The following is a 25,744-nucleotide window of genomic DNA, read 5'->3' as shown; positions in this document are numbered from 1 at the left end:
TGAGTAGTGTGACAGGGATGGGATGTAATTCAAGGCATTTGGATGTTTAGGAGAAGAACAGAGGAGAAGAAAGCCCTTCAGAGAGGCTTGCATACACATGATTTATACTACACCTTAGCAGGCAGAGGAGTACAAGTTCTTATGGATGTTTAGTTTCTTTCACTGTACAAATCAAGTTATACTCCATGCCCAAAACTAACATGTCAGGCCCCCTCTTATTTATGAGCCCATGAGGATGGCAGGGGTCAGTGGTTTGGAGCCGTACCATTCAGCCAATGGAGCTCTGGATCTCCCTCATTTGTTGTACAGAGTGTGTAAATATTGTGTTGATGTGATTTGTAATTTTTGTAATTGTAGTTTCTGTTTTGTTTGTGTCTGTGTGTGTGTTTGTGTGTAGGTTATGTGCAGAGTCTAATCAGGCGTGTGGTAAACAACGTAAACATTGTGGTGAACAATTTGATCCTGAAATATGTTGAGGATGACATTGTGCTGTCAGTCAACATTACATCAGCTGAATGCTACACTGTGGACGACATATGGGAGAGGGCCTTCATGGATGTCACCGGTGAGAAATGACTGCAGACATTCTTTGGTAGTGGCATTACATTTTAGCTTGCAATTGCAAAAGAGAAAGACTGACAAGGTAATTATTAGTGAATGTTCTCCATTTGCAATCCTCAAGTCCTTCTTATTCCAACACATAACATTGTTGCAATAATTGTTACTATTACTGTTTGGATGAAAGTCTTCAAGGAAGGATGAGTGTGTTGGGACTGATAATGGAGAATCTCACCATCCCATAAGAAACACACACAGCTGCACATACACATACAAGCTCTGTGAAGGAGATCCCAGATAATCATTTCAAGTATTAATCATCATTTCCTGTCATATCCTGCACCTCTAGTGAGATACTTTAATCATCATCATGTGCTGTGGCTTGTTGTGTTATGTGTGTTTATTTATTTCTAATACATCGTCTTTGTACTGTATGTGGACACACTGTATGATGTGCATGTGTGTTGGATGTGAGTGAGTCTCTACTAATTCTTCATTCCTCTCTGATCAGCTCCAGAACTTGTCCTCAGGAAAGTGATCAACTTTGCAGACTGCACTGTGTGTCTGGACAAGCGCAATGCCAGTGGCAAGATTGAGTTTTATCAGGACCCACTGCTGTACAAGTGCTCCTTCAGGAAACGCCTCCATTTTACTTATGACAACATCAATGCCAAAATCCCATCGGTCATCAAAGTGAGTAGATATAAAGTGATTAAGAAAGAAATATGTGCCACAAATAGAAATGCATAGGTTTATTGATTTCATTTTTTTCTATCAAAAATGGCTGTTTTTCTTTCTTCCTGGACTAAGAAGAGGAACAATGATAGGAGGGATAAAAATTAGCTTTAGTCTCTGCTTACTTTGTACTGCAATGCAAGTTTGAATTAATGTCTGTTATCTATCTATCTATCTATCTATCTATCTATCTATCTATCTATCTATCTATCTATCTATCTATCTATCTATCTATCTATCTATCTATCTATCTGTCTGTCTGTCTGTCTGTCTGTCTGTCTGTCTGTCTGTCTCAGAGCATATACTGTATATGTTATTACATGATGTTAGTTTTTGTTGAGTCCTCTCTATTAGATTAGTCACACAGAGCAGAAACATTCTCATCTTTAGTATTATGTGGACACATTTTTTTCATATAATGCACTATACATTATACTACAGTATATAGAAAAGTGGCTGCAATGCAGCTTCCAGGCCTTACCAAAGGATAGGCAGAGCAGTTAAACAGCAATACACCTTAGCGTGTTTGGTAACTCAGTTGTATACAGTTGAAGCAGTGGGTCACTGTGTTCTTTATCTAGAGCAGCATTTTTATCTTCTGCATGGAGCACCCACTATCTAGCAGTTTCCAATAGGGGAAATTGCCTTTGTAACAAATAATCAGGCAGTCCAACTCTGTTTAAATATTCTCATCCATGTTTTTGCAAACCCACCAGAAGTGGCCAGGCCTGCAGCCCATTTTATTTCCCAACCTATAATTTACCAAATTAAATTAGAAACTATATCTTACTGTCCTATTTTCTTAGATCCAGACCATGGTGGAGAGTCTGAAGCTGTCAATCACTGATCAGCAGCTACCTATGTTCATCCGCATCTTAGAACTGATTATTGCTCTGTACTATGGTGAAATTGGAGGACGCAAAGAGAATGACGGAGAGGAGAGCAGTGGGAACATAAGGGAGACTGGAGCCGGTTTACCTGGTAAGTGGAGTCTGTGCTTGTTTTTAGAGAGTTTAAAAGAAAGGCCTTGGTTTGCTTTTATAATTACAGTAAGTTTTCTTGATGTCTAGTGTACTGATGATGTCCAGATTGTTAATTTATTCCCGACAGAAAAAGGGAAAAACAAATCTGCATAGGAACAAAAAAATGTCTGCAATAGTGTTTGCTTTCTTTCAGAAATGGTGAAGTATGTCTGCAAAATCTGTATGGAAATGTGCAAATTTGTACCTTAATGTACAGTGTTCCAAAACAATTCAGGGACATTTAAAACTGTATGAATATCATATCATTAGATCATCATTAGATCCCTAGCACTTATTTTAAAGAAAGATTGCCCAGATACATTTGTCAGGCTAAATATTCTACAGAAGGTCTTTGTTAGGTTTTAAATGATTAAACAGTAGATCATGTCAAAATTTAGACAAAAAACACTAAAGATCACTTATCCAATGTTTAGATACTAAAACATTAGAACTGTGATTTTAGTGTAGTTTGCTATCCTTTATCTCGCAGTACTGCTTGGCAGCATTGGGTCATGGACTCCACCCGTTTCTGTCGTAGCTGTGATGAAAGTGTCCTCCATGTTTCAGTCAGCCAAGTTTTCAGGTCATCTACACCAGAGCATCAGCGAGCTACATCAGCCACATTTTCTTCTCTCCATGGCCTCCCATAGGTGCTGTACAGAATATAGGTCATTTCAGGTCATTTTTTGGCTGATTCCTTTTAAGTTTGAATCCAACATTACTCTGAACACGTTCAAATTCATGATTCCATCAAAGAATACAAGTTCCCCGACACCAGACTTTGACGTGCCATTCTTTACTCTTAGTGCAGTCTGCGTCGCTTCTTTCTTTGGCCTTCTCCACCAATTTTCCACCTTCTCGCCAATTTGGACTCGTCTGAATATAACACATGCCTCCCAAAGCTGCAGTCTTTCTGTGCATGTTCTTTCACAAAATTAATCCTAGCTGTCTTGTTCTTAAAGCTGATAGATTGGTTTCCGCCTCATCTCCCATTCCCCGGACCGTATACTGGTTGATCCTATTTCGAATGCTCTGTGAACTAAGTGGTTTCTGGTAATTCACATTGATCTCTGAAGCGATCCTGGGTGCTGTTTCCTGACTGCTTTACTCACAGTTATGTGATCCAATCTGCTGCTGTTCTTTTCGGGGTCTGTCTGGGCTCTTTCTATTTTCAGTCACAAGTCCCTCATCTGAATATAAACCAGACAGTGGTGGTGTAAGAATAGAGTATTTTGCTGATCTGACAAACACAAGTGTAGTTCATTACATTAACAATTAAGTTGTTCCACTAGATTTCAAATCGAAACATGGCAAATGGGTAATGTTCATGTTTTCATTATTTATTTGAGCAAAAAACATTGGTTTAGAGTTGTGGATATGGACTAAGTACCACTTTATCCAGCATTTTAGGAAATGACCGTATGAACTTCCTGGAGGTTTGCTGATACTTTAACTGTCAAATACTATCTTGGACCAATCCAAATTTGACTAACATCCAAGCTGATTCAGCTCCCTTTGCAGTAATACTTTATTCACCTTTTAGGATAGCCTCAGTCTATGTATTAAAAAGGTGGCAAGGTAGTCCCCACACTCTGTTGGCTGATACATCTAATTTGTGCTATATGTCAGTGCTACCTATTTATACCTAATAGTCATATGCATAGAGGCTCACTTTTATACAACCATTTTTCCATGCCCTCAAATCTGGTTAGAAAGTTCTATATTGAGATCTCTTAATGAATGCAGCATTTAGATATATATTTGTAAATGTTTACACATGTGGACACGTGGTCAAAAGCTTTTAAATGGTTAATGGTCAGTCAACCTCTTTGAGACATGTTAAGACAGTGTTTTTACCCCATGACGCTCTGCGTTTGGCCTGGTGCAGCACCTCTGTGTGTTAATACGGTGTTGTTTCTGAACGGGGCATTGAACGTCACTTTGACCATGATGTGTGCTCCTCCTGCTTTTTCCACAAACAAAAGCCATAGCGTATAACTCGACACAGACCGTTGTCGTCAGGCCTGATCCCCCCCATCTGGATGCTGGAGAGATGCAAGAGAGAAGGGATGAGGGAAAGAAAAAAAGAAACACAAGATGAATCAAACACATCCCCATGTGGATCGCTCAGATTGTAAGCCCATAGGAAGCCAAACCCCCCACAACTATGTGCACACTTGAATGCACATAGGTACTATATATACACCCACCATCATCTTTTACACACATTTACTAGCTTTCCTATTGAACTTCCTGACTATCCTCTGTAGCCGCCTCCTTAAAAAAGTCCCACCTCATTCCCTAAACAGCCATCTCATCTCTCTTCAACTGCTTGTCTTCATTCCAGCCAAATAGAATAGGATTAAACCCCAGGTCCCGCCGGACTAAATCAGCCTCTGTAGCACCAGCAGCAAATTGTGGAGGACGGGAAGCGGTGGGCAGAGAGCAGCCCGACACAATTTGGTCTATTCGCTCACTCTCTCTAACTTGTTCCCTGCCTGTTGGCCTGGAACCTTTACTGCAAATTGGCACACTTCCACTTCTGTGTCCAATGCCAGATGTATGAGTCGGTGTCATGCTACTGCTATGCAAGGCCTCTGAGAATGAATTAGTATCCCATCACAAAAATATACAAGAGGGGACCAGCTCTTGGAACCTGAGCGCCCCCAGATCTTGTTATGCTGGAAGTAATCGACGGAGTGAAGAAGCTGAAAGAGGGTGTAGTGAGTGTATTTAAGAACATCCAGCTTTAGTAGTGTTCAGTTCACATTTCAAGAATAAAGTTGACTTATTCTGGGAGAAGAAGTTTCACCACAAATGAATGTTAAGTCACTCTATTGTTTCCTCAACCATTTCGGACAGCCATCCCCATTGATTGATTGATTGAGTCCAACATTCATGAGTGCTGACTGTCTTGGCTTACATTCATGTTTATTTTTTAGCAGGCTTTAGTTTGAAGGGAACAATTGTCGTCACATAATTGCAGAAACATGATCCCTAGCCATTGTACATAGTTCTTCATCACATCATTTGATTTCCCATAGGCTGTTTGTGGTGAGTGGTGTGTATTCTAGCTACATTGCCCTGTTGTGTGTGCATTTGTGCCTTCCACTCTTACTCTGACTGCCTTTTCAAGCTGATGCTGTTGGCATGGATGGAGGCGAGTGTTTATGTGTGTGTTTTACAAAATGACAAAGTTTGTGTGTGTGTGTGTGTGTGTGTGTGTGTGTGTGTGTGTGTGTCTGGGGGGGGGAATGTTCTTTCTAGAAGATTTTTTGATGGAATATACCTTTTTCCCCCATTTAAATTTGTTCAGTTCTATTTATGATGTCATCTGTTAGGGATCACTGTGGCTCCATGTTTGTTTGAATTCCTCTCTTTGAAGGAAGTCATTAATGAGTACCTCTAATAATAGAAAAGAGTGATATACTAACAAAAGCTCTCAGGATTACATGGCTCGTTTTCCCTCTGTCTGAATTGAAAAACTTCAGTGGTCGGAAACATAGATGACTAACATGCTTGAGTGGAACAGCAGGTCAGGGCAGAGAAAGCGGTACAGCTTCAACAGCTAGGTGAAGAAGTTTGAACCAAAGGTGTGGCATGTTGTGTGTGTATTTGTGTACAGCTTGTATGTCATTACGTGCATGTACGCATGTTTTTGGGTAATGGATTTCTGTGCCTTGTATGTGTGTGCTGGTCTGTGGCTATGACCAAACTCACAGTGTGTGTGATTCCATGTAACATACAATTTGTACTTTCATACTCTTTGTGTAACTTTAATGTGTCTGTCTGTGTGTGTGAGGGTGTGTTTGCTCTGAAACAACAGGCCCTCTGCTCTCTGCATCTCCCTATGAGTACACCTCATGTGGCTCCCTTATGTTCCTTTTCAGTGCTGGGGCCCTTTTTTCACTTAATATTATTAGATGTGAAAGAAACAACTATTGGTGTCACAGTAAATAGTTTTATATTCTCCTGTATGTAATTAAGTGACTAATTAAGTGAAGTTGGATCATTTCCCACGGCACCCCTGACGATCTCTCACTGCGGCACCCCGGTTGAAAAACACTGTTCTGGAGGATAGAACAAGAGCAATTATGCATGTTTGCCCAAACGCAATCATTATATTGAAGATGGAAGGAATATCCATATAATATATGATTGGTCAGGTACGAGGCCCACCTCTCCCTCTGTAAACATGGAGGGACATCTACTGGCCTGAGAGGGCACTGCCTTCTCTTGTGCCTCCCACTAGCTCAGTGTCGCTTTGTTTTTCAGTGTCCTACACACTCACTGCCTCGATACCTCATACATTTATCACTCCCAGGAGAGATTGTGGACTTTTTTCAAAGCAGCCATGACCCTGACTCCTTGGCCACTCTTTGTGCACCTGTGCTCAGTGAAGGCTCATGAACACTGTCGTCCTGTGTGATCCAAAACTGATTATTCAATTGTGCACACAGAAGTGCTGTCATAGATGGTGTCACCTAAGGCTTTGATTGCTCTAATAGTGAAGCAAACGATAGTGTTGGGGGTCTTTCATACCTCTCTAGTCACAGTGTTCAAACTCACAGAGCAGAATATATTTTTGCTGACCCTCATCCGTCTCTGGGAATTTTTCACTTAGTACTTTGGATTAGTACTTCAAAGTCCCCTTAAGCTAGGGTGTTTTGATCACTCGATTAGTGATTCAACTTTTATTTTGATTGCCTTGCATATTCAACCCTCAAACTTGTCAGGCTAGGAGCGAAAGAGCTTAACTTTGTTGAATTGACACCTCAAAGGCTTCCACAGATTGAAAACAAAAAGAAAAAAACATAAAAGGGAAATGAGTGATGGAGTTGGACAGGGACTTGTGGAGAAAAAAGGGAAATGGCCCTAACAACTGCCAGTTCCTAAAGTAAAAGATTTAATTAAAATATGTAATAATTTTCACTGCCTTACCCTCTGGGATTCTTCAGTTCTGACCTCACGGACGATATTGTTTTCTTGCCAAGGACGTGAGGCCACATGGATTGGGATTACACATTCTTGTGTATTGACATCAGCTTCCTCTCTCCCAATGTGCATGGAAACAGACTCAGTGGGATGAATTCAGAGGTTGTGCTGAGGGACAGGGTGGCATGTGATGGTTTGGGGAATGTGTGACCCACCCACAGTGACCAAGCTTTATTAAACCTTTGCTTTTATTTTGTTTACCCAAATCATTCCATTGACTGGCAACACATTGATTATCCAATTATCAACTTCCCCAGTTTTTGCTTCAGTTGTCTGACAAAAGGACCCACCAGACTCATCTTTTCTGTGCGCAATCCTCACCTGTCCATGTCCAGCTTTTCATGCGTGCTCCCAGCCCCCACCTCTTTGTCTCCACCCGTCTTTACTGGGTTCAGGCCTGTGATTTACAAGTAACCGCTGCTTTAAACTACTTCTACCCTCTTTTCTACATACACCGATCAGCCACAACATCACCTGCCTAATATTTTGTAGGCCCCTTAACCCTCCCTCTGTCTCACAATGGCTGAACGACACCTTGTTTTTCTTAAACTTAAGAAAATTTGAATACACAATGGGAGGTCTTCCTAGGTTCTGCCATGGTTTATTAAATACTAAATGATATAGTTCTGGTTTATGCGTATCTTTGCTCTTTGCTGCCGATGGTCCAGGATAGGGTGTGTGAATGCTGGGTTGTGTGACTGTTGGGGTGGGTGGGTGCTCATCTGGGAAGTGTTTTCTTTCTTTTTTTCCCCTTTCTTTTCTTTTCCTTTTTCTTCCCTTTTCTTATGTTGTTTATGACTGCATGCTTATTTTTTGTATCACCAGACTTTCTGAATGGTTAATAATTTCAACTAGAAAACATCCTCATACTTAAAGCTATAGATACAACCACCAGGTTTGTAGTATATTATGTTCACTCTGATGTCATCATAACTGGCTGTTTTCTGGCCGTGGCGTAGTTTCCTTTTTCACCCATTTTTCACGTGTATTTTATGTTCAAATCATTGTTTTTCCTCTCTGTGTATAAAAACAATCTCCAAAATGTTTTATAACTGCATTCAGAACCTGAATATCACAGTATTGGCAGCAGGTATTGTGAAGCTACACTGCAAAGCTACAAAGTATTTTAAAGCTAAAACTGCTTTCATGTATAAACAAACCTGTCAGCAGAGATCAATTAATTTAGTATATTATGTTGGACACAGATTAACAATTCATTAATCAATCATAATAAAGAGTGTTCTCTATGTTTGAGCAACTTCTTCTTAGAATGTGCCTCTTCAAAGAAGTGTTTTTATTGGTTGGAATGAAAGCATGGGAATATTTGTCACCTAAGCTCTATATAAATGAAAGACATTCTTATGTTGCCTGTTTACTGACTGTGCTCTGTAACTTTCTACTCTATGGGCACCATTCGTTCTGATAACCCCCATACTATTGATCTTAAGCATGTGGTTGACTGAAGCTAGGCGTCACCATCTAAACAATTGTAATGTTGGCTTTGTTTTTGATGTACTGTATACAAAGTATTTTCATAAATTGAGTTATTTTTTGCCTTTTTTTTTTTACAGGGATGGATGTGGATATGGAAAGCCCTGGAATTCCCATCCAGTATTCCAGCCCAGACCTCTACATGCAGCCAGACGAAGCAGAGCAGGGTTGGGTGTCCTGGGCTTGGTCCTTTGTCCCAGCCATTGTAGGCGAAGAGGAGGAGCAAGGTGAAGATGGCCTCTACCAGCCGAGAGAACCAGGAGGCAGCCCCTGTCAACCCCATCAACACATACCTAAAGACCCCATAGTGTCCATAGGTTTCTACTGCACCAAAGCATCCGTTACCTTCAAGGTGAATGAGCCGATTCAAATACAGCCTGGCTGATACAGTGTTTAAGAAATTGATACAGAAATTTTAGGGTATCAAATACTCTTATATTTGTGTTACTACATGTATAAATAACATGAACAAACATGTTGGCATATCCCTCAGATGTGACAGTAGTATTCCATATTGTAGACACAATGTTCTATTTTAGAGCGGTAGAGTCCATTTCTATCATTAAACAGAAAGGCGGTTATATGTCAAAAGTACAAAAATCTATAATAATAATAATGTACAGTATATACAATTATCTGTTGTTTTGACTACATTGATGCTCTGGATTCTGGATGCTCTTGTTCTTATGAAAGTTTCTTAGCAATAACATTATGATACGTCATGTTAGGTCACCTTTTACTTGACCACATATGGTACATTATCTGCCCAGCTCTCTTGGGTTAGCTGCTCCAGATGTGTGAAGCTAGGGATATGGATATTTCTAATAGTTTCATTATAGAGAAGTCAGAAAAGCTGGCAGAGAAGTTAGGAAATTCTTTGAGGGGAAAGACTTGGACAAGATTTAAGAAGTGGTAGTGTTAGTAATTATACATTTTTTCTTGTGAACATTACTGTTGTTTTTATTCACTTCCCCTTCCTGCCCCAGCCCTGCGTCTTTGAAGTTTGTGGTCATTTTCAGTCTGAGTCTTAAGGAAGAGCTTGATCTCTAGGAAGTCTCAATCTTCTTTGCCTCTGTGTGCAGTAAAGGGCAGAGGAGTGTAACCGCTAACTGGCGTCTTGGGCCATGTAAATGTTTTAAACATTATGCGTGGTTTGATGACTATTCAGAAATGGATACCAACGTTTAATCCTGCCTGCTCACTGAGAATAGATGGAATTCATCTGCGTTTCCCTTCAGATTCAGGCACTTCAGATCACATTTCTGTGTGTGTGTGTGCGATCAGTGGAAGGTATGTCTCCCCCCAAACGCACCTTGGTGCTTTTCTAATAATGTCTAAATTGTTTCTGTATTGTTTGAGTTCTTTTAATCAATTCATTGCCTCATGTCTAAAGTAATTGCAGACAGGTTTAAGTAGGGAAAGTTTTTAAAGCATTCTCCTCTCTGGTACAAGGAGGTATTAGTCTGAGGGTGTTTCTTGTCTTTGAACAGCCACTGCATGAAACTTTGACACGCACAGAAATCAGAGGTATTTTTAGACTGCTGATGCTTTCCTTTCCAGATCTGTTTGATTAGAGACTTTGTCAGTGCAGGGTAATGACGTTTACTCACATTATGCATAGTTGAGCATTGAACATTCCTTTTCCTCTACACTTTTGCACATCTGCCAAGCTATGTTTGATTTGATTTTAAATATATGGTCTTAGGACTCGGTATAATCAGAAGACTCTCACAGGCTAGCTCGGTCATTCACTGAATTCACTGAATGTCTGACTGGAAGCTTTTTCAAGTCTGTGCTGCTGTGCACTTACTCTGTCAAGTGGAGGAGTCATTTTGAAAAGACTTTGACATCCTTGCTCACCACTGCTCCCAGGGATCTGCCTGTATGGGTGTGGGGTCCCTGAACGTGATTAAACCATCAGATTCGAAAAGGGGGGAAGAGAATGAGGGTGAGAGAGTCTGCTTCATCGGGAGGGATAATAAGGTGCAGCTGCTTCTGGCTCAGCACCTGCTTCCTGTGTTGAAGTTGAACAGGCCCGGGCTGCAGAGTTCTGCTCTCTACTTACAATTTTTAGACTCGCCCAGTATTAAACTTCATGGCCCCCCTCTCACCCCCTACCAAATTTGTTTAGCCAGATTGATAAGAAGCTCAAAATGCTCTCATGTTGAATGAGAGACTTATGGTTGTCATGTGGTTTGATGTTTGTCTTTGGCTCCCGTCCAGATTTGGAAGAGTTAAAAATTCCACTGGCTGGCACCCTGGCTGGTTTACTGTTATTGTAGGGTTAAAATATATTATTCTCTAGGGGGTCGTTTCCCCTTACATCCAAAGAGTTGCCTGGCATTGTTTATTTCTAAAATCATATAAAGTATCTGTTTCAGCAGTGAAATGCACTCTCTCTCTTTCTCTCTCACGCACGCACGCACAGACACACGCTGGAGAGACAACAACTGCTCAGTTTGTGATGTTGCTTTACTTTGTGTCCATTATATTGCCAGGTAGATATTAATTTTTCAGTCAGACAAAAAATCAATAAATGCTATTTGAACTCTATTTCAACTTTTCAATTGTTAATACAAGCATTTTGTTCTGGATTTGTTTAATTTGTTTGGATCTGTTGGTAAATACATGATCATCACATTCTCACTTTATTGGCCCCTCTATGGGGCATGATTTGGAAAATGCAATAACAAATGTATACAAAAGAACCACAGACACAGAGGGAGCAGAAAAGAACCCAATACTGGACACATCCATTGTGAAATTTGAATGCTTTTCCCTGTTTACATGTTTCAATATAAGAATTTGTCTCCAATCCAAATTGGTCTTGTTGCTTGCTTTATATTTGTTAGACCTTTGCTTAGTTGGCATGATTCTTAAGTGTTGTAATGAGTATTAACGCTGAATTCTTTCCTCTGTCTCAGTTGACGGAAACCCAGTCAGAGAGCAGCTATTACAGTCCTCAGAAGGTGAAATCCAGAGAAGTTGTGTGCCTGGAGCTAGAGGGAATCACTATTGAGGTAAACTGCCTGTTTCACAGTTATCATACTGCAGAGGTGTAGATCTTATTACATTATATATATATATATATATATATACATATGTATATATGTATATATATATATATATATATATATATATATGTATATAATGTAATATAATGTATGTATGTATGTATGTATGTATGTATGTATGTATATATATATATTTATATATATATATATACATAGGTTGCTATATATATATATATATATGTAGAGCTTATTACATTATATAATATATATATATATATTAATATTCATATTCATATTCGTATATATATATATATACAATATATGTTATATATTCCTATTACAGCTATCCAATATAAAAAACAAACATTTTCCCGATAATCAATATTTTTAAGTACAGGATAACACTGAAAATTAGTTTGATTTAACTCAAACTTATTTGGGTCATAATTTAGAAGATATATTTTAGATGTAGGATTCTCCTCACATGAATCTGCCTGGGATCTCTCGTCAGCACAATGCACTCTTTTTTATTTTTTTATTTTAATTTTTTATTTCCCCTGCTGTGTAAGTGTCCCCAGGCATCATTTCTGTTTGAATGTATGCTACTTTGGCTGGAATGTTTGATTGTAAGCCTGGATGTGATATGCTACATTTTCTATGGTGCAACTCAGTTGTCTCAAAAACTTGGTTGAGAAACAAACAAACCTCACAGCAGAAGATTAACCTGGAAACATCAACAAGGAAGGACAACTACACAAAACATGGGATTTAGATTTTTGATATATGGTTTGTTTTGTCCAAAGTGTTTGTTATTTTATAGATTTATAGTTTAATCATGTGTTCATTTGGTTGTTAATTAATGTCATGCCGTCATAGTAGTAGTAGTAGTCCTGCTCATTAACCCCAAAATAAATCTCTTTATCATACTGACTAAAAAAGACTAATTGTTATTATAACTTTGTACCTGGAACATTGTTCTTTGTGTGAGAAGGTTGCTTTTAACATGCTCCCTAAATACATTAAGTCTCCCCAGGTCACTCATCTGTAACCTGTGTGAATACTGTGCCCATGAGTCCCAAGCCCATTTCTGATTGTTTTAAATATCCCCCCAGGTGTAGAAAATATTTAAAAAAAAATATTTTTCTCTGATAACCTGGCTGGGGTTAAAAGGGATTTTCTCCTCCAAAGCTTTTAGTTGTCTGCTGTGTGAGGCAAATACATGGTGTACAAAGGGCAGCCACTCCTCGTTGGTGGTTTCAGGGGAGCACACGCACACACACACACACACACACACACACACACACACACACACACACACACACACACACACTCACACACACTCACACTCACACTCACACTCACACAAACACACAAAAAGAAGCTGTCTGATGTAGACTTTTTCTCATGAGGTTGAAATGAGCCCATAACCTCACCACCATCACCACAAACCAATAAAGTGTCAAATGGTAATGGTGGAGAACCTGGTTTGCGATAAGTCAACATGAAATTGAGCCTTAAACCATCATTCATTTTGGGTGTATAAAAGGTAATTCAGTCAAATTCATTACTGTAAATTACTATTATGGTTATAGTTTTATTATGGATGGCTTAAATGCGTTTTATATTCTGTGTTTTCACTTTGGAGAAGAAGAGCTCTGAATGCTTGGTATTTTCAGTATTTTCCACGCTAAATTTGGTCCTACCTCGCCATCCTCATGGCTCCCCTTAGGTTCCCTTATCACCCTGCCAACTTAAATTACTTGGATTTTTTAAGGAATTAATAGTCTTCCAAACATTCACCACTGAACGAGAAGTGCTCCAGAGTTTATCCAGTTTCCACATTCTTCTTCATGTGGAGATCTCTAAATCAAAACTGTGGTTGAGCTGTCTTCCTCTGCCTTTTCTTCCAGGTGCTGATGAAGGGGGAGCCGTTCTTTGACTGTCAGATCGGCTTTGTGGGTTGCCGGGCACTCTGCCTGAAAGGCATCATGGGAGTGCGGGACTTTGAGGAAAACATGAACCGACGCGAAGAGGTAAAGACAAACACAAAACCTCAGGAAAAGATAGCAAAACTCCAAAAAGATGGGAAAAAAGTTAGATTAAAAGAGAGAATCTACAAACCCAGAGATCTCTTTAACCTAAACCATCTCTCCTGTGGCCTCTGGAGCTCCCAACCACTTTTAGGAGGAGGCAGAGATGTGGTCTGGTTTGTTTATGGGAAAATGTGATCCTGCTTCCTTTTTGTAATTCAATGTTCATTCAATTCATGTTCTGTGTTAGCCACATATATGTCTGAAATCAATGCCTTGACATTGCTCTTACCATTCACTCATGTACAGTACAGCATTCTGGGGCTCCATTTAAATCAATGTGTGAATGGATATGGAATTGTTGCCTTTTCAAAAATGTATTTTCAATATTTAAAAATTACGTAATGGGGGACATTGGGATAAGGCGACATTTTGATGCTTTAACCAGGGCTTAAAGTTCTCTGGCAGTCTGCTCTCAGGTAGAGATTCATTCAAACATTTTCTGGCCTTCAGAGTTCAATCTTTCAGGCACCTTTTCCACAGATATAAGGAGGTTAGAATAGTCCCCATGTGTGTATGTTGCATCCTGTTAGAGCTGAGGAGGTTGAAGCTGATTTAGTGACAGCCCTTCACTCTAGATTCAGCTGTTGCAGATTTTAATTCCAAAAACTTTCCACAAATTTTACACTTCACTAACAATTCATTCAAAGAAACTGAGGTATTTTTGGTCCTGAATTTCCTCATCTTAACTCTCAGTTCTCCTGCCACTCGTGGGTCGCTCCGTCTTCAGATTGGAGATAGGGGCTTTGCGTGAAAGCCACTTGTTCAACATGTAGCTTTCAGGCCTTTTCAGCTGTTACCCTGACTCTGGCTCTGTGTTCTTCACCACCTGTGTTTACAAACAAATGGAAAACATGGAGGCATTTCTCCTGTCACTCAAATTGCCAGCTGATAGGGCTTCTTCACATACAGTTACACACATGGAGAGAGTTTTCATCCAATCCCTATTAGAATCTATTTAAATTTCCTTCAGACCATTCATACTTTCAGACCTTCTCTTTTATTTATGCCTTCGGGTACAGAAACCATTCAACCATTCATTGTTCAGGCCTCAATCTTTCATTTCTTCTTCTTCTTTTTCCTCTGTTTTTCACTCTTACTGCCACTTCTACGTCTCGTGTTCTGTTTCTCCACAGGATGCAGTGTTCTTCAGCTGTGGGGAGAGCCTAAGCTGTAAAGGAATGACCTACCTGACTAACTCTCTGTTTGACTACCGCAGTCCAGAGAATAATGGAGTAAGGGCGGAGTTCATTTTGGATACCACCAACCACAAGGTAAAAAGAACACAGAAGAAGAACTGAAGAATGGAACAGTATCTCCACTTCTTAACTAAAAACTAAAAAAACCCCACTAAAAACTAAGTTCATATCAATTGCCCTGAATGTAATCTATTTCAAGTCAGTTCTAACTGATGTCTGATGTCTTTACAGCAAGCGTTCGGAAAGCTGTCACAACGGCAAATGTTTCGTATTTTTAGACATGGAAAAACATAAAAACATGTCTACTTTTTCTAATTTCCCCTTAAGTCTCTACTTCTACACTTTATTTCTGTCTCTGTTGCTGTGTTCAGTGGAGGAATGTTCCCAGTATCTCTCTAGTAGTGTTAAAGCCATTATTACTGATAAGCCTCTGCTCCCTTCATCAGCCATCACAGCTTGAGTGTTGACTCAGCTCACAAATGTTCATGACCCCTAAATGAAGCAATTGTTTGGACATCCATCCATCCATCCATACTTGAAAGTCTAAGGAGTCAAAGGTTTTAGTGTTAATTCATAAGTGGTTTTGAAACTAGCCTGTGGCTTTGATCCGAGAGCATGCCAGGGATATTAGAGGTTCCCTGATAAATATTACTTATTAACCTGCCTTGCTGATAAGGTTCTATTGTAATCTTTGTTTTGATACCTAGTGGGTCGCTTTGTGGCGGGGGTGTTAAAACTGTGTGCCTGTTAGGTGGAGTTTGTATATATTGGTTGTTTCTTGTTAGCTCACTCATGCTTTCTGTGTTTGCATTCTGTGGTTTGATGTAGAAAAATAATCTACTAGAAGAGAGCATTTAGATGATAACCTTTGAATATTTACTGGCACCAAGCCAATACCTCTTGACTTCCAGGCCAGTAAATAAGGGCTTATGGTATGAAAATACATTCAAGTGGTGCTAAAATCAAGGCACAGCTAAGCCTGGCATTTTATTGACATAGTTACCACATGCTTTAGTCTCCATTTATTATAGCATTCTTATTCTTTTTATTCTCAAGTGTCACATTTGTAGTTTTGATAGCTGCACTTCTGCGCTTATTTTATTTCCACACAACATTCCACATGGAAGTTTCAGCTGTAATTCAAGTCTTGTGATTTGTTTCGAATAAGGCCTACTGTTTATTTAAGATGTGTATTTCAAATAGCCAACATCCAACAGCCATCACACCCATGTGCTGTAAATCCTGATAAAGCACACCTGAAGTGCCTCGTCCCTCACATTGCCTCTGCTCCCCACACAAACACACGCAAACACCAGAGAGAAAAGCTTTCTAGGCAATTTTGCGATAGTGTTGTTTTTCATTTAAGATAATCAAATATCTAATTCCATTCCAATGAAGTATTTGTAAATAGATGTTAATGTTAATATTGGCCTTTAGAAACCCCCCATTGCTCTATCTACCATGACCTCAGTCACTGCTACTCTTAAAGGCTATCTGTCTGTTTGCTCCCTTGCTGCCATGTTTACCCGACTCTGCTTGTGTTTGACAGGAGACCTACACAGAGATAGCAGGCATTCAGCGCTTTGGTGCTTTCTACATGGATTATCTCTACACAATGGAGAACAGCAGCGGCAAAGGTATTGTTCGATTCATTCCAGACCGTGTTTGCTCACCTCTTCTCTCTTTTCTGTCTCCCTCTGCCTTGTACTGTTTTCTCCCTTCTCCCTATCTATCTTGTTCTCCTTCTGTCCTTCCCCCTCTCCCTTGTCTCTTTTCTGTCAAACAAGCCCCCTGGAGACTTGAAGAAAGGGTTTGTCTTGTTTGAATCGCGCCCACCTGGTCCTTGACCCTTCTTGTCCTTGCTCTCACCCCAAACTTACCTGGAGGGCAGCTGTCAGAAGTGTTTAGTCTGCTCTGACATGTATTTGAGTTTCTCTCTCCACTCTGCTTGTTAATACACTGTGTCCCCCATCCCTCTACCTGTAAGCTCTTGAGAAAGTGAATAGGCCCCTCTTGCCTAATTAAGTGTCACTCTTTCTGGCAGAAGCCTAAAGACGGGCGGGATCACTCATTCCTCACCTGCAACATTCAAGAATGTTTATTCAAGTCTAAAAGATCTGAAGTTCCCATTAAGAGATAAAGCAGTGGCCCTTCAATTTTCCCTAGGTGAAATGTTGTATCTGACCCCCTCTGGGCTTCCATGACTGAATGATGAGGGTTTTTTTCAAAGCTGCTTTCTGTTTACATATGACGTTGGCTGTGAAAAAAAGATTAAATCTGTCTTACGTGCTCAAAGAGTGTGGGACAAAAGCCAATGGATGTTATGCAAATATGTGGCCAGGCGACAATTCTTCCTTCGAGTAAATGCGTTCCTTGCACCCTTTCATCATTTGGTTATGCCGATTTTAGCTGGAACAAAGTTAATTCATCTTTATTGATTATGGACGATTTGGACTTTTGGAATATTATAAAAATATTGTGTCTGGTAAAACAACCATTTCAAGTCTCCATTAAATGTCCCACAAGTGTGATGTGGCTTTTTTCATACCAACAGCTAAAGAAATTTATAGTCCTAACATATGAGAAAAACTACTTCAGTCAAATGAAGACTTAATCAGATAATTGGATTTATTAAGAGGCTTGTTTTTTTGCCTCCCTGTTTTTCACTTAACCTCCGCCTCTCTCTGACTGGCCTATTGTTTCCTCATGCTGTCAGCAACAGATAATAATCTAAATTAAAGAAAACATTGATACTGTCATCCCGAGCTGTCAAACCCATTTCTGACAGCAGGATAAGTGTCAGTTCCCTTCTCCTGTAGGACGTCTGTGGTTACACTTGCCAATTGGAATGCTTCTCTTCTGTCAGTGTTTCTCGTCGTCTCAGACACGGACCAGATCCAGTGTCAACCAAACAAATTAGTTCAAATTCCTACAGGTCCAACATAAACTCTGAGTCAAAGGAAATACTAAGCGACCCAGGTCACACTCACTATTGACATCACATTAAAGTCACAGATTGAAACTTTTTTATCTTGGGAAATTGAGTCACTTTGAAATCGTCTAAATCCCGGCTAATTTCAACGTCCTCATCATTCCTCTGGCCGCTCTAACTGCAGTCATATGGTTGATATTAGGTCTAATCCATTGCAGCCAAATCTCACTGAAGAAGGGAAAGGGAAGTGGCATTGCCCGTAGCACTTTATAAAGTTTCAAAGTCAGTGGGGTAGTTTAACTCTCTCTCTCTCTCGCTCTCTCTCTCTCTCTCTCTCGTAAAAAAAATGAAATTTAAAGTATTGATTTTCAAAGCGGGCAGAAGGTTCAGTGTGTCAGTGGAATGTAATGTAATGGGAATAAAGCAAGTTGTGACCCTTTGTCCTCTTCTCGCTTTCTGCTATTCATCCGCCCCCTTCTTTTATTTTTGATTTCTCTCAGTTTATTGCTGGCATTAAAGTAGACCTCTGGAATAGGGGCCTGCAACTAATGAATAGACGTGATAGAAATAGATATTTGGAATATTCATCATTCCATTGGTTCAAGAAAATATGAATTGCTCCTTACAACTTACAGTTTCCCTCCTATCGTTTCAGTTATTGGTGGTATTGTCTTTGGATAAATTCACAATCAATATAGTACAGGCAGTAGCTCAGTCCATCGGGATTCAGCTTGGGAACCGGAGGGTCGCCGGTTCGAGTCCCGTATGGACCAAGTAAGTGGACTGGTAGCTGGTGAGTTGCCAGTTTGCCTCCAGGGCACTGCCGAGGTGCCCCTGAGCAAGGCACCGAACCCCCAACTGCTCCACAGGCACCGTAGAATGGCTGCCCTGCACCCCCCTGTAGTGCAGTGTGTGTGATATGTAGGGGGTGCAAGACAAATATCAATTGTGTGTGATAGCCGTGAATTGCATGCAAAATGACTAGAATAAAGTATTTTACACACATTTCAGTCCACAGAATATATGCTCTGACTGTTTCTTAACTGCGATAACATACAGGCACAGTGTACAAATATCTGAAATATGTTTGTTCCTTGGTCTGTAGGCTCTGAAGACTTCTCAGGGTTGAGCATCGAAGAGGTAGTGCCACCGGTTCAAGAAACCTCCATCAAGAGACTAGTGGTGGGACCTCTGGACATCAGGCTACACAGCAGTGCTGTCCACCGTCTACTCAAGATGGTCACTTGTGCTATGGATCGCGAGTATGAGCCCTACTGCAAACCACAGCAAGGTTGTACAGCATGGACCTTTCTTGTCTTGTCTTGTCTTGTCTTGTCTTGTCTTGTCTTGTCTTGTCTTGTCTTGCCTTGCCTTGTCTTGTCTTGTCTTGCCTTGCCTTGCCTTGTCTTGTCTTGCCTTGCCTTGCCTTGCCTTGCTTTGCCTTGCCATTCTCTTCTATTCAGATTCCACCCTGACTCAAAATGCTGTACAACATTGCACTTCTGCTGCAGTATCCTCATCACATTGTTATTTCCTTGCTCAACCCGTCCTTCAACATCTATCTGTATATGAAAGTACTGACCTTTTGGACCGGGCTTTGGAGGTTAAGCCAAACACCTTTTGTTAGCGATAGGCCCTGCACAGCTAGTGATGAGCTCATCCCCTGGATGTTGTGAAAGCTGTATGTTGGAATGTGCATGTGTAATATCTGTTGCAATAACTTTAATTTTTTGTGAAACCATAACATCCGTAGTTTTCGGTTGTTTCAGCATCTGTGATAGATAATAAAAGATGGGATAATTATTGTAGAGCTTTTGACTGGAGCTGGGCAGGTCACTGTGTTCCTTCCTGTTTCTATATATACGTCTGCTCTTTCGGGTCTATGCTAGTGAAAGGTCAACATACTTAGAAACGAAGGGGGGATTAAGACATTGAGAGTTGATAGAAAAGTCAATATATTCACAAATTATTATTATTATTAACTATCACAGATGAATTAATAAAATATTGCACAATATTGCTTTTATAAAAAGTACTTTTTTCTTTACATGCCTATCCATTTGTATGCTGTATGAAAAACATATATAACATAAGCATTTAGTAGAAGCGTGTCCTTAAGCAGTGAAAGAAATACAATATCAATTGATTAAATGATTATTTAAATACATTTAGATGTCCAGATATTTACTGTTGAGAAACACATTGCAAAAAGTATTTGTCCCTGGATAAAGGCTTGGTAAATAAATTCAATCTCATACTTCAGCACTTATTTAGGCTATTAATGATATTTACATTTGAAATTTAAATATATTGTCTCACAAAACAAATACAATCCTAAATTGCTATTGTAATTATTCCTAGCCCCCCTGTTAGAAGATGGTTGTTGACTCTAATGTAGACAAGGTTAGACAGGTCATCCTAGTTTATCATAGATTCATCACAGTGCAAGTGTCAAAGATGATTTTAGTGCTGAGATTTTGCTGAGATCTGGTCTGTTAATGATTTGGGTGAAAACTGCTGTACTACCCCAGCTCCCCTCCATGAGGGCAATAGAGAATGTGTGTGTACCTGCCAGAAGAGAAGCAGGGATCTGGAGGTCAAAGACATGATAATCTTTCTAGTCATCCTCTCCTCCTCTTTTCTACTCCTTGCCATACCCACGCCAAGAGTTCAAGAAAAACCTGCTGTGGACAGAGTGCCAAATTGGCTGACATTTCTTATGTTTTGTAAGATCTTGTTTTATTTAGAGCAGAAGGTCCAGCAAGCAAAATACTGTGTCTTCAGTTGTGTTTGTTGCTCAAGAACAATGTGAGAATGAAAAAGCACAGTTGGATCTGTTGGAACAGGAACATTCAGAGTGTGTTCAGATAGTTGTTGGTCTTCTTGTTGAATTAACCCACAGGATAAATCCAAAACTTCTACTACTACTAAAATCTACTTCAAGCTTTTCCTTGCATTAGTCCAGTTTATTTCTGTCAATTCAAAGCTACAGTAAGGCTAAGGGGGGGCCAGGAATCAAATCACTACCCATAGGATTTCTATATGACCTAATCTACTGCCTGAGCTGCCTTGTCCTATAAATTACAGTACATAGACACTCATTAGCCTAAAAACATCTATACCCTATATGTCCTAGTGATGCATACATTTTCAACATTCAACATTGAACCCTGGCATGCAATTTCATTGAACAAAGCGGTAGTAGCCTAATTGGATGTGCGCTGCAGCATTGGGCCAAACAGCATTGGGCCCACCTGTGACCTGGGTGATGGCAATAGTCCAACAGAACCAAAGCTTAGGTTTAGTCCACCTCAGACCCTGGGCTTGATTTGGTGATTCAGTGCTCTAGTCACTCCTTACTTTGATGGGTGCTGCCTCAATTCCAGATAGCATTACTTCACTCCAATGTTTGCCTTTCCTGGATGTTTCTGTGTTTTTCCACTGAAGGAGGGATTTTATGTGAATGTTAAGAACAAAGCTACTGGGAAACAGCCACTTTATAGTGCAAGTGTATTTTATTTGTGTATCAGCTGTTGCTGGTTCTTGATCTTCTTCTTCTTCTTCTTCTTCTATGTCTCTGTAGAAGTGGTTGAGGAGAGCCATGGTCCAGCTACTCTGGAGGAGATATCAGGCCTGGAGGAATTCATCCCAACCAGACTCACTTGTCTCACTCTTCTTCAAGTCTCTGTCACTGTTGCCATGGCGGAGTTCAACCTCTTGCATACACTCATGCCCATCCTAATGGGGCACAAGGTAGTGTACCGCACAGAAAGCAGTAAAGCAGCTTTAGATTCAAATTATTTTAGAATGACAATGGTTTCAACAGCATAATTTGTAGTGGATCTTTATAAAGCCCATTAATGTGATTAAGCATGTGAACCAGGGTCACAATCAAGTATCCTTTTACAGCCCGTGTCCCTACAGCTCAAACAAAAGCTGACTTGCTCACACACATTCCTTTAAAATGGCATTTAGTCAGTTAGGTTAACTGAAGGCACTGAACACATGAATTATTTGTGGTGGGAATCAAATCAGTTTTGGAGCTTCAATGTGGATTTTAAAAATCAGAGAACTCTTTTTTTAGGGGGTAAAACTGAGTCTGATTAGGCTGTGCCACTTATCTGTGCCAGTTAGAACATCTTCCTTATATTTTACTTGTTCACTTGAAACTTGTTCACTTTCTTCTCTGTGTCCTGTGTATCTATCCTGTAATCTCCCAGACTGCACCAGGGCTGGCAGTCAGTGTGCCAGTGTTTCAGCCAGTGTGTCCTCTACCAGCTCTACAGTTCCAGGTGGAGAGGGTGAATGTTGAACACTCTGTGCCCATGTATGCTCCAGAGTTGGTCAGCACTGTAAGCAGTCTCAGCCAGCCTTCTGACAACTTGTTACACCACTGCTATGCACACATCTACCTGAAGGTGAGAGGGGGCAGTATTTTGTAGTGCAGTTTCATCTCTCTCTCTCTCTCTCTCTCTCTCTCTCTCTCTCTCTCTCTCTCTCTCTCTCTCTCTCTCTCTCTCTCTCTCTCTCTCACAATAAATGGAATGCATTTTGTAACATGACAAAAACGGTTGCACAGTGTGGGAGAAGATAACTGATTAAGAAAGACTGATGACTACTCATGCAGGATGTTATGTAGAAATGCATGGCTGTTCCTGAGATTTCAGCAAACCACCTACCAATAGTTGTCATGGACGACTTGATAAAGTTAAAGCGATCAGCATAGCAACCAGACATAGCAGTTGCGTGTGCACTTATGATATGTACTGTATATATAATCTAGCGTATTTTACAAACTTAATTGGTTTTAAATTCATATTAATTTAGCATCTCTGTCATTTGTCTGTATATTAGATTATTGTTTAAAATTAGATTCTAGGTGAAGATGAGGGTTAGGGTTAAGCCATGCCCTGAATGTTCACCATACTGTTTGTTGCTTCCATACTGTAAACGGTTAAGTCTAAAGTTCAACGCAGTTTTGTTCTTTCAGCTTTTTTGATTTTCCTTCTACCTCAATGTCTGTGGTTGACAACACGCCTGAATATTTGCAGCATTGCTGCATCATTCATTTTAAGATGAGTTTCCTAAATTCAGATACTCCAGCATTTGGGATGCATGGATGACAGATCTGCAGTGATCAGGGGCAGCCCAATCTGGCCTGGTAGGACCTGGATGTGTGTTTCTAAGGCAGTATGTTTGCTTGATGGCATGCTGATAGTTCTTATCACAGGGTTGCCACAGGGTCAACGCCCAACCAGGTAGTGGCCAAGGCTTATTCTGACTACTAAACCAATCAACATCAGTATGTGCCACGCTCCCAATTCTGCTTTTGGATTTTGACAGTGGGATCATGACAGGTTGGAGGTTATTCTAGTCGCAATTCACCCAGGAAGTTATGCTAAATGAGCACAAACTAAAGCTACATGGTTCATTCACATGGTTCATACTAGTTTGTGGCTGAAAATTAAGCACAATTAAATAGTTTATCCCCTAAAAGGAAACATTTCAGTGAAACGATTTATAGCAATATAGTCTCAAGTTTGCATTTCAAAGTAGGATTTGTTTTATGCTAGATTGGTTTATGACCTCAGTTGTATCTGACATAGTGTGCAGCTGGATATGCTGCTGCTGTGTGTAGCACTACACCCACAGGCCAGGTGTATATTCTGAATTAATCATCATTTCTGTTTGGTCCAATGTGAAGTCTGTCTGCTCTTAGCCAGCTGTAGTGTGCGTTGGCTTGTCAGAGTTAAACTTTCAGTAATTGGAATTTATTCTGTGCCTGTAGCAGCTGCGTCTGGGACAGTTGCTGTTGTCACAGCTGGGCCCAGCCATCATCCAGTACCTCCAATATTAAATAGGACTACATCCACCATGTCCAGTATTAACAAAATGTATACATTGAGGTTGTAGTGTGGTATGTGTCTTAGCACATTAGTCTTATGCATAGCGTGGAGCAGGAGCTTGTGACTTAAATACACCAGGTGCCAACTGTATTGTGTTTAAGACATAGGCATGTCAATTCAATGTCTTCCTTACATGACACTACAGTGACCACAACTCTCCTGCTAGTCAGTTCAAAACCACAAGGGAGAGTTCCTCACCTCTGTATTGGTCTCCTGCATATAGCATACATGATGGTTTTGTTGTTCTTGTAAGTTCTTTTAGTATGCTGCTGTTTGAGAACATTGTCTCCCAGACTTGTGGACAGCTGTTTGTGCAGTAAACTTGGTTAATAAGATGTTCTGCTCTTCATGTCGGTCTCCCTCAGTCCTGTAAAAGCATGAATTTAAGTTGTGATTGCTCTGCTGAAGATAGATGGGTTAAAATTAGTTCAAAAAGACAACCATTTGTCTTTTCAGAAGCTGTGAACCCAATGAGAAATGACATTGGTGACGTTTTTCTCTGAATCCAGGAAATGGTTTCATCCATAGAATTGTGACTTTCCATGTCTGCTTTCTGTTTCTCTCTCCCCGTTCCCCTTTGCCTTCTATGTTCTTCTCACTCTCCCTTTAACGCTGTCTTTCTTTCCAGGTCTTTGGGTTCCAGGCAGGCCTGACATGCCAGGACAGTGCAATGGGTTTCCTGCCTCTCATCCCAATCATCCCTTCTTTCAGTACTGCACTCTACGGCAAACTGATACAGATGCCTGCCCAATGGTGAGTCGGCAACACTTGTTTGGTTGTTCCATCTAATTCTGTGCACTGAATTGCCTTTGATTTGATTTCCATTTTAATTCCAACAAAACAAAATTTAACATATATAAGTATTTCTTTAAGTGTGTTCGTCTGAAACAACGTTTCTTGTCCTAGCTGGGATTTAGCATATTTATGCTAATCATTCAAATGTTTACGATAGTTTGCTTTTCCCTAGGAAAAGATGGTAAAAAAGACTTTCTGTATTTGGTTTATGTGTGGAAGTGTGGGTAAAGGAATAATCTGGAAACCCTTCATGCAGCATGCACACATGCACGCACGCACACACGCGCATACATGCACGCACGCAAGCGCGCACACAGACACACAGATGCACGCACGCACGCACACATACACACACTATTTCCTCCCTGTCACACGTTTAGGTCAACGTGCTTGTTAAAGCAGACCTGTAGAGAAGCACAAGCCTGGGAATCGATTTACCCCCATTAGTTAGCATTAAACATGTCATTGAGCTGCAGATGGTCTTGACATCTCTTGACTTCTTCCCCAGGTCAGCATTGTATCTGCTGTGCAGTGGTTAGCTGGCAACATAGAGAACCACAAGGCCTTTATTCAGAGTGGTGTGTAAGGGAGTCGGTCTGTATGTCTGTCTGTAGACGGAATCTGATTCTTTGCTCTCTGGTCCTAATAAGAGACTGCTAGCTGCTTGTTTGATCTCCAGAGGTCTCCTTTTCTCTGTCCTGCCTGCTTCAAATAGTGGATTCAGATGTCAAACGGATGTTATTTTTCTTTCTGACAATTGCTCGATGTTTCCCATCTCCAGAGAGTCGTACAGTTCAGTGCCATCATGTGGCTTCTCTTTCAGTCAACACCATTCCTAAGAATACCATTGACAACCCAAGCAGAGCAGTTTGACGTGTTAAGAAACTGCATTGTTATTCTTTGTTTTAGGCTGCTCTTTGATGGAGTACAGTATGGACTGATCCACGATGTGCCAGGAGGCCTTTTCTTGGTCTCATTTGAATGTAAAGTATTTTCCACTTTGTGGC

The 25,744-nt window shown here is 40.3% G+C and overlaps 1 protein-coding gene across 4 annotated transcripts in view; it reads left to right on the top strand.

Moving 5' to 3' along the window:
• vps13b (vacuolar protein sorting 13 homolog B) overlaps window positions 1-25,744 on the top strand; it is a 267,108-nt gene that overhangs the window by 19,860 nt on the left and 221,504 nt on the right. For all 4 annotated transcript variants that reach the window (XM_076148413.1, XM_076148410.1, XM_076148411.1 and 1 more), the window contains exons 5-16: window positions 398-565; window positions 1,070-1,251; window positions 2,100-2,274; window positions 8,882-9,153; window positions 11,726-11,821; window positions 13,726-13,848; window positions 15,042-15,179; window positions 16,654-16,741; window positions 19,142-19,327; window positions 21,620-21,789; window positions 22,257-22,454; window positions 24,571-24,695. In XM_076148413.1, coding sequence (XP_076004528.1) covers window positions 398-565; window positions 1,070-1,251; window positions 2,100-2,274; window positions 8,882-9,153; window positions 11,726-11,821; window positions 13,726-13,848; window positions 15,042-15,179; window positions 16,654-16,741; window positions 19,142-19,327; window positions 21,620-21,789; window positions 22,257-22,454; window positions 24,571-24,695 — 1,921 coding nt within the window. The remainder of the gene's footprint in view (window positions 1-397; window positions 566-1,069; window positions 1,252-2,099; window positions 2,275-8,881; window positions 9,154-11,725; window positions 11,822-13,725; window positions 13,849-15,041; window positions 15,180-16,653; window positions 16,742-19,141; window positions 19,328-21,619; window positions 21,790-22,256; window positions 22,455-24,570; window positions 24,696-25,744) is intronic.

Source organism: Genypterus blacodes, unplaced genomic scaffold, assembly GCF_046128005.1.
Source record: "Genypterus blacodes isolate CSIRO-AG114 ecotype Tasmania unplaced genomic scaffold, CSIRO-AGI_Gbla_v1 ptg000040l_1, whole genome shotgun sequence".
Lineage (NCBI taxonomy): Eukaryota > Metazoa > Chordata > Actinopteri > Ophidiiformes > Ophidiidae > Genypterus > Genypterus blacodes.
The sequence above is the reverse complement of the archived record's forward strand: the minus strand, read 5'-3'. Positions and strand labels throughout refer to the sequence as shown.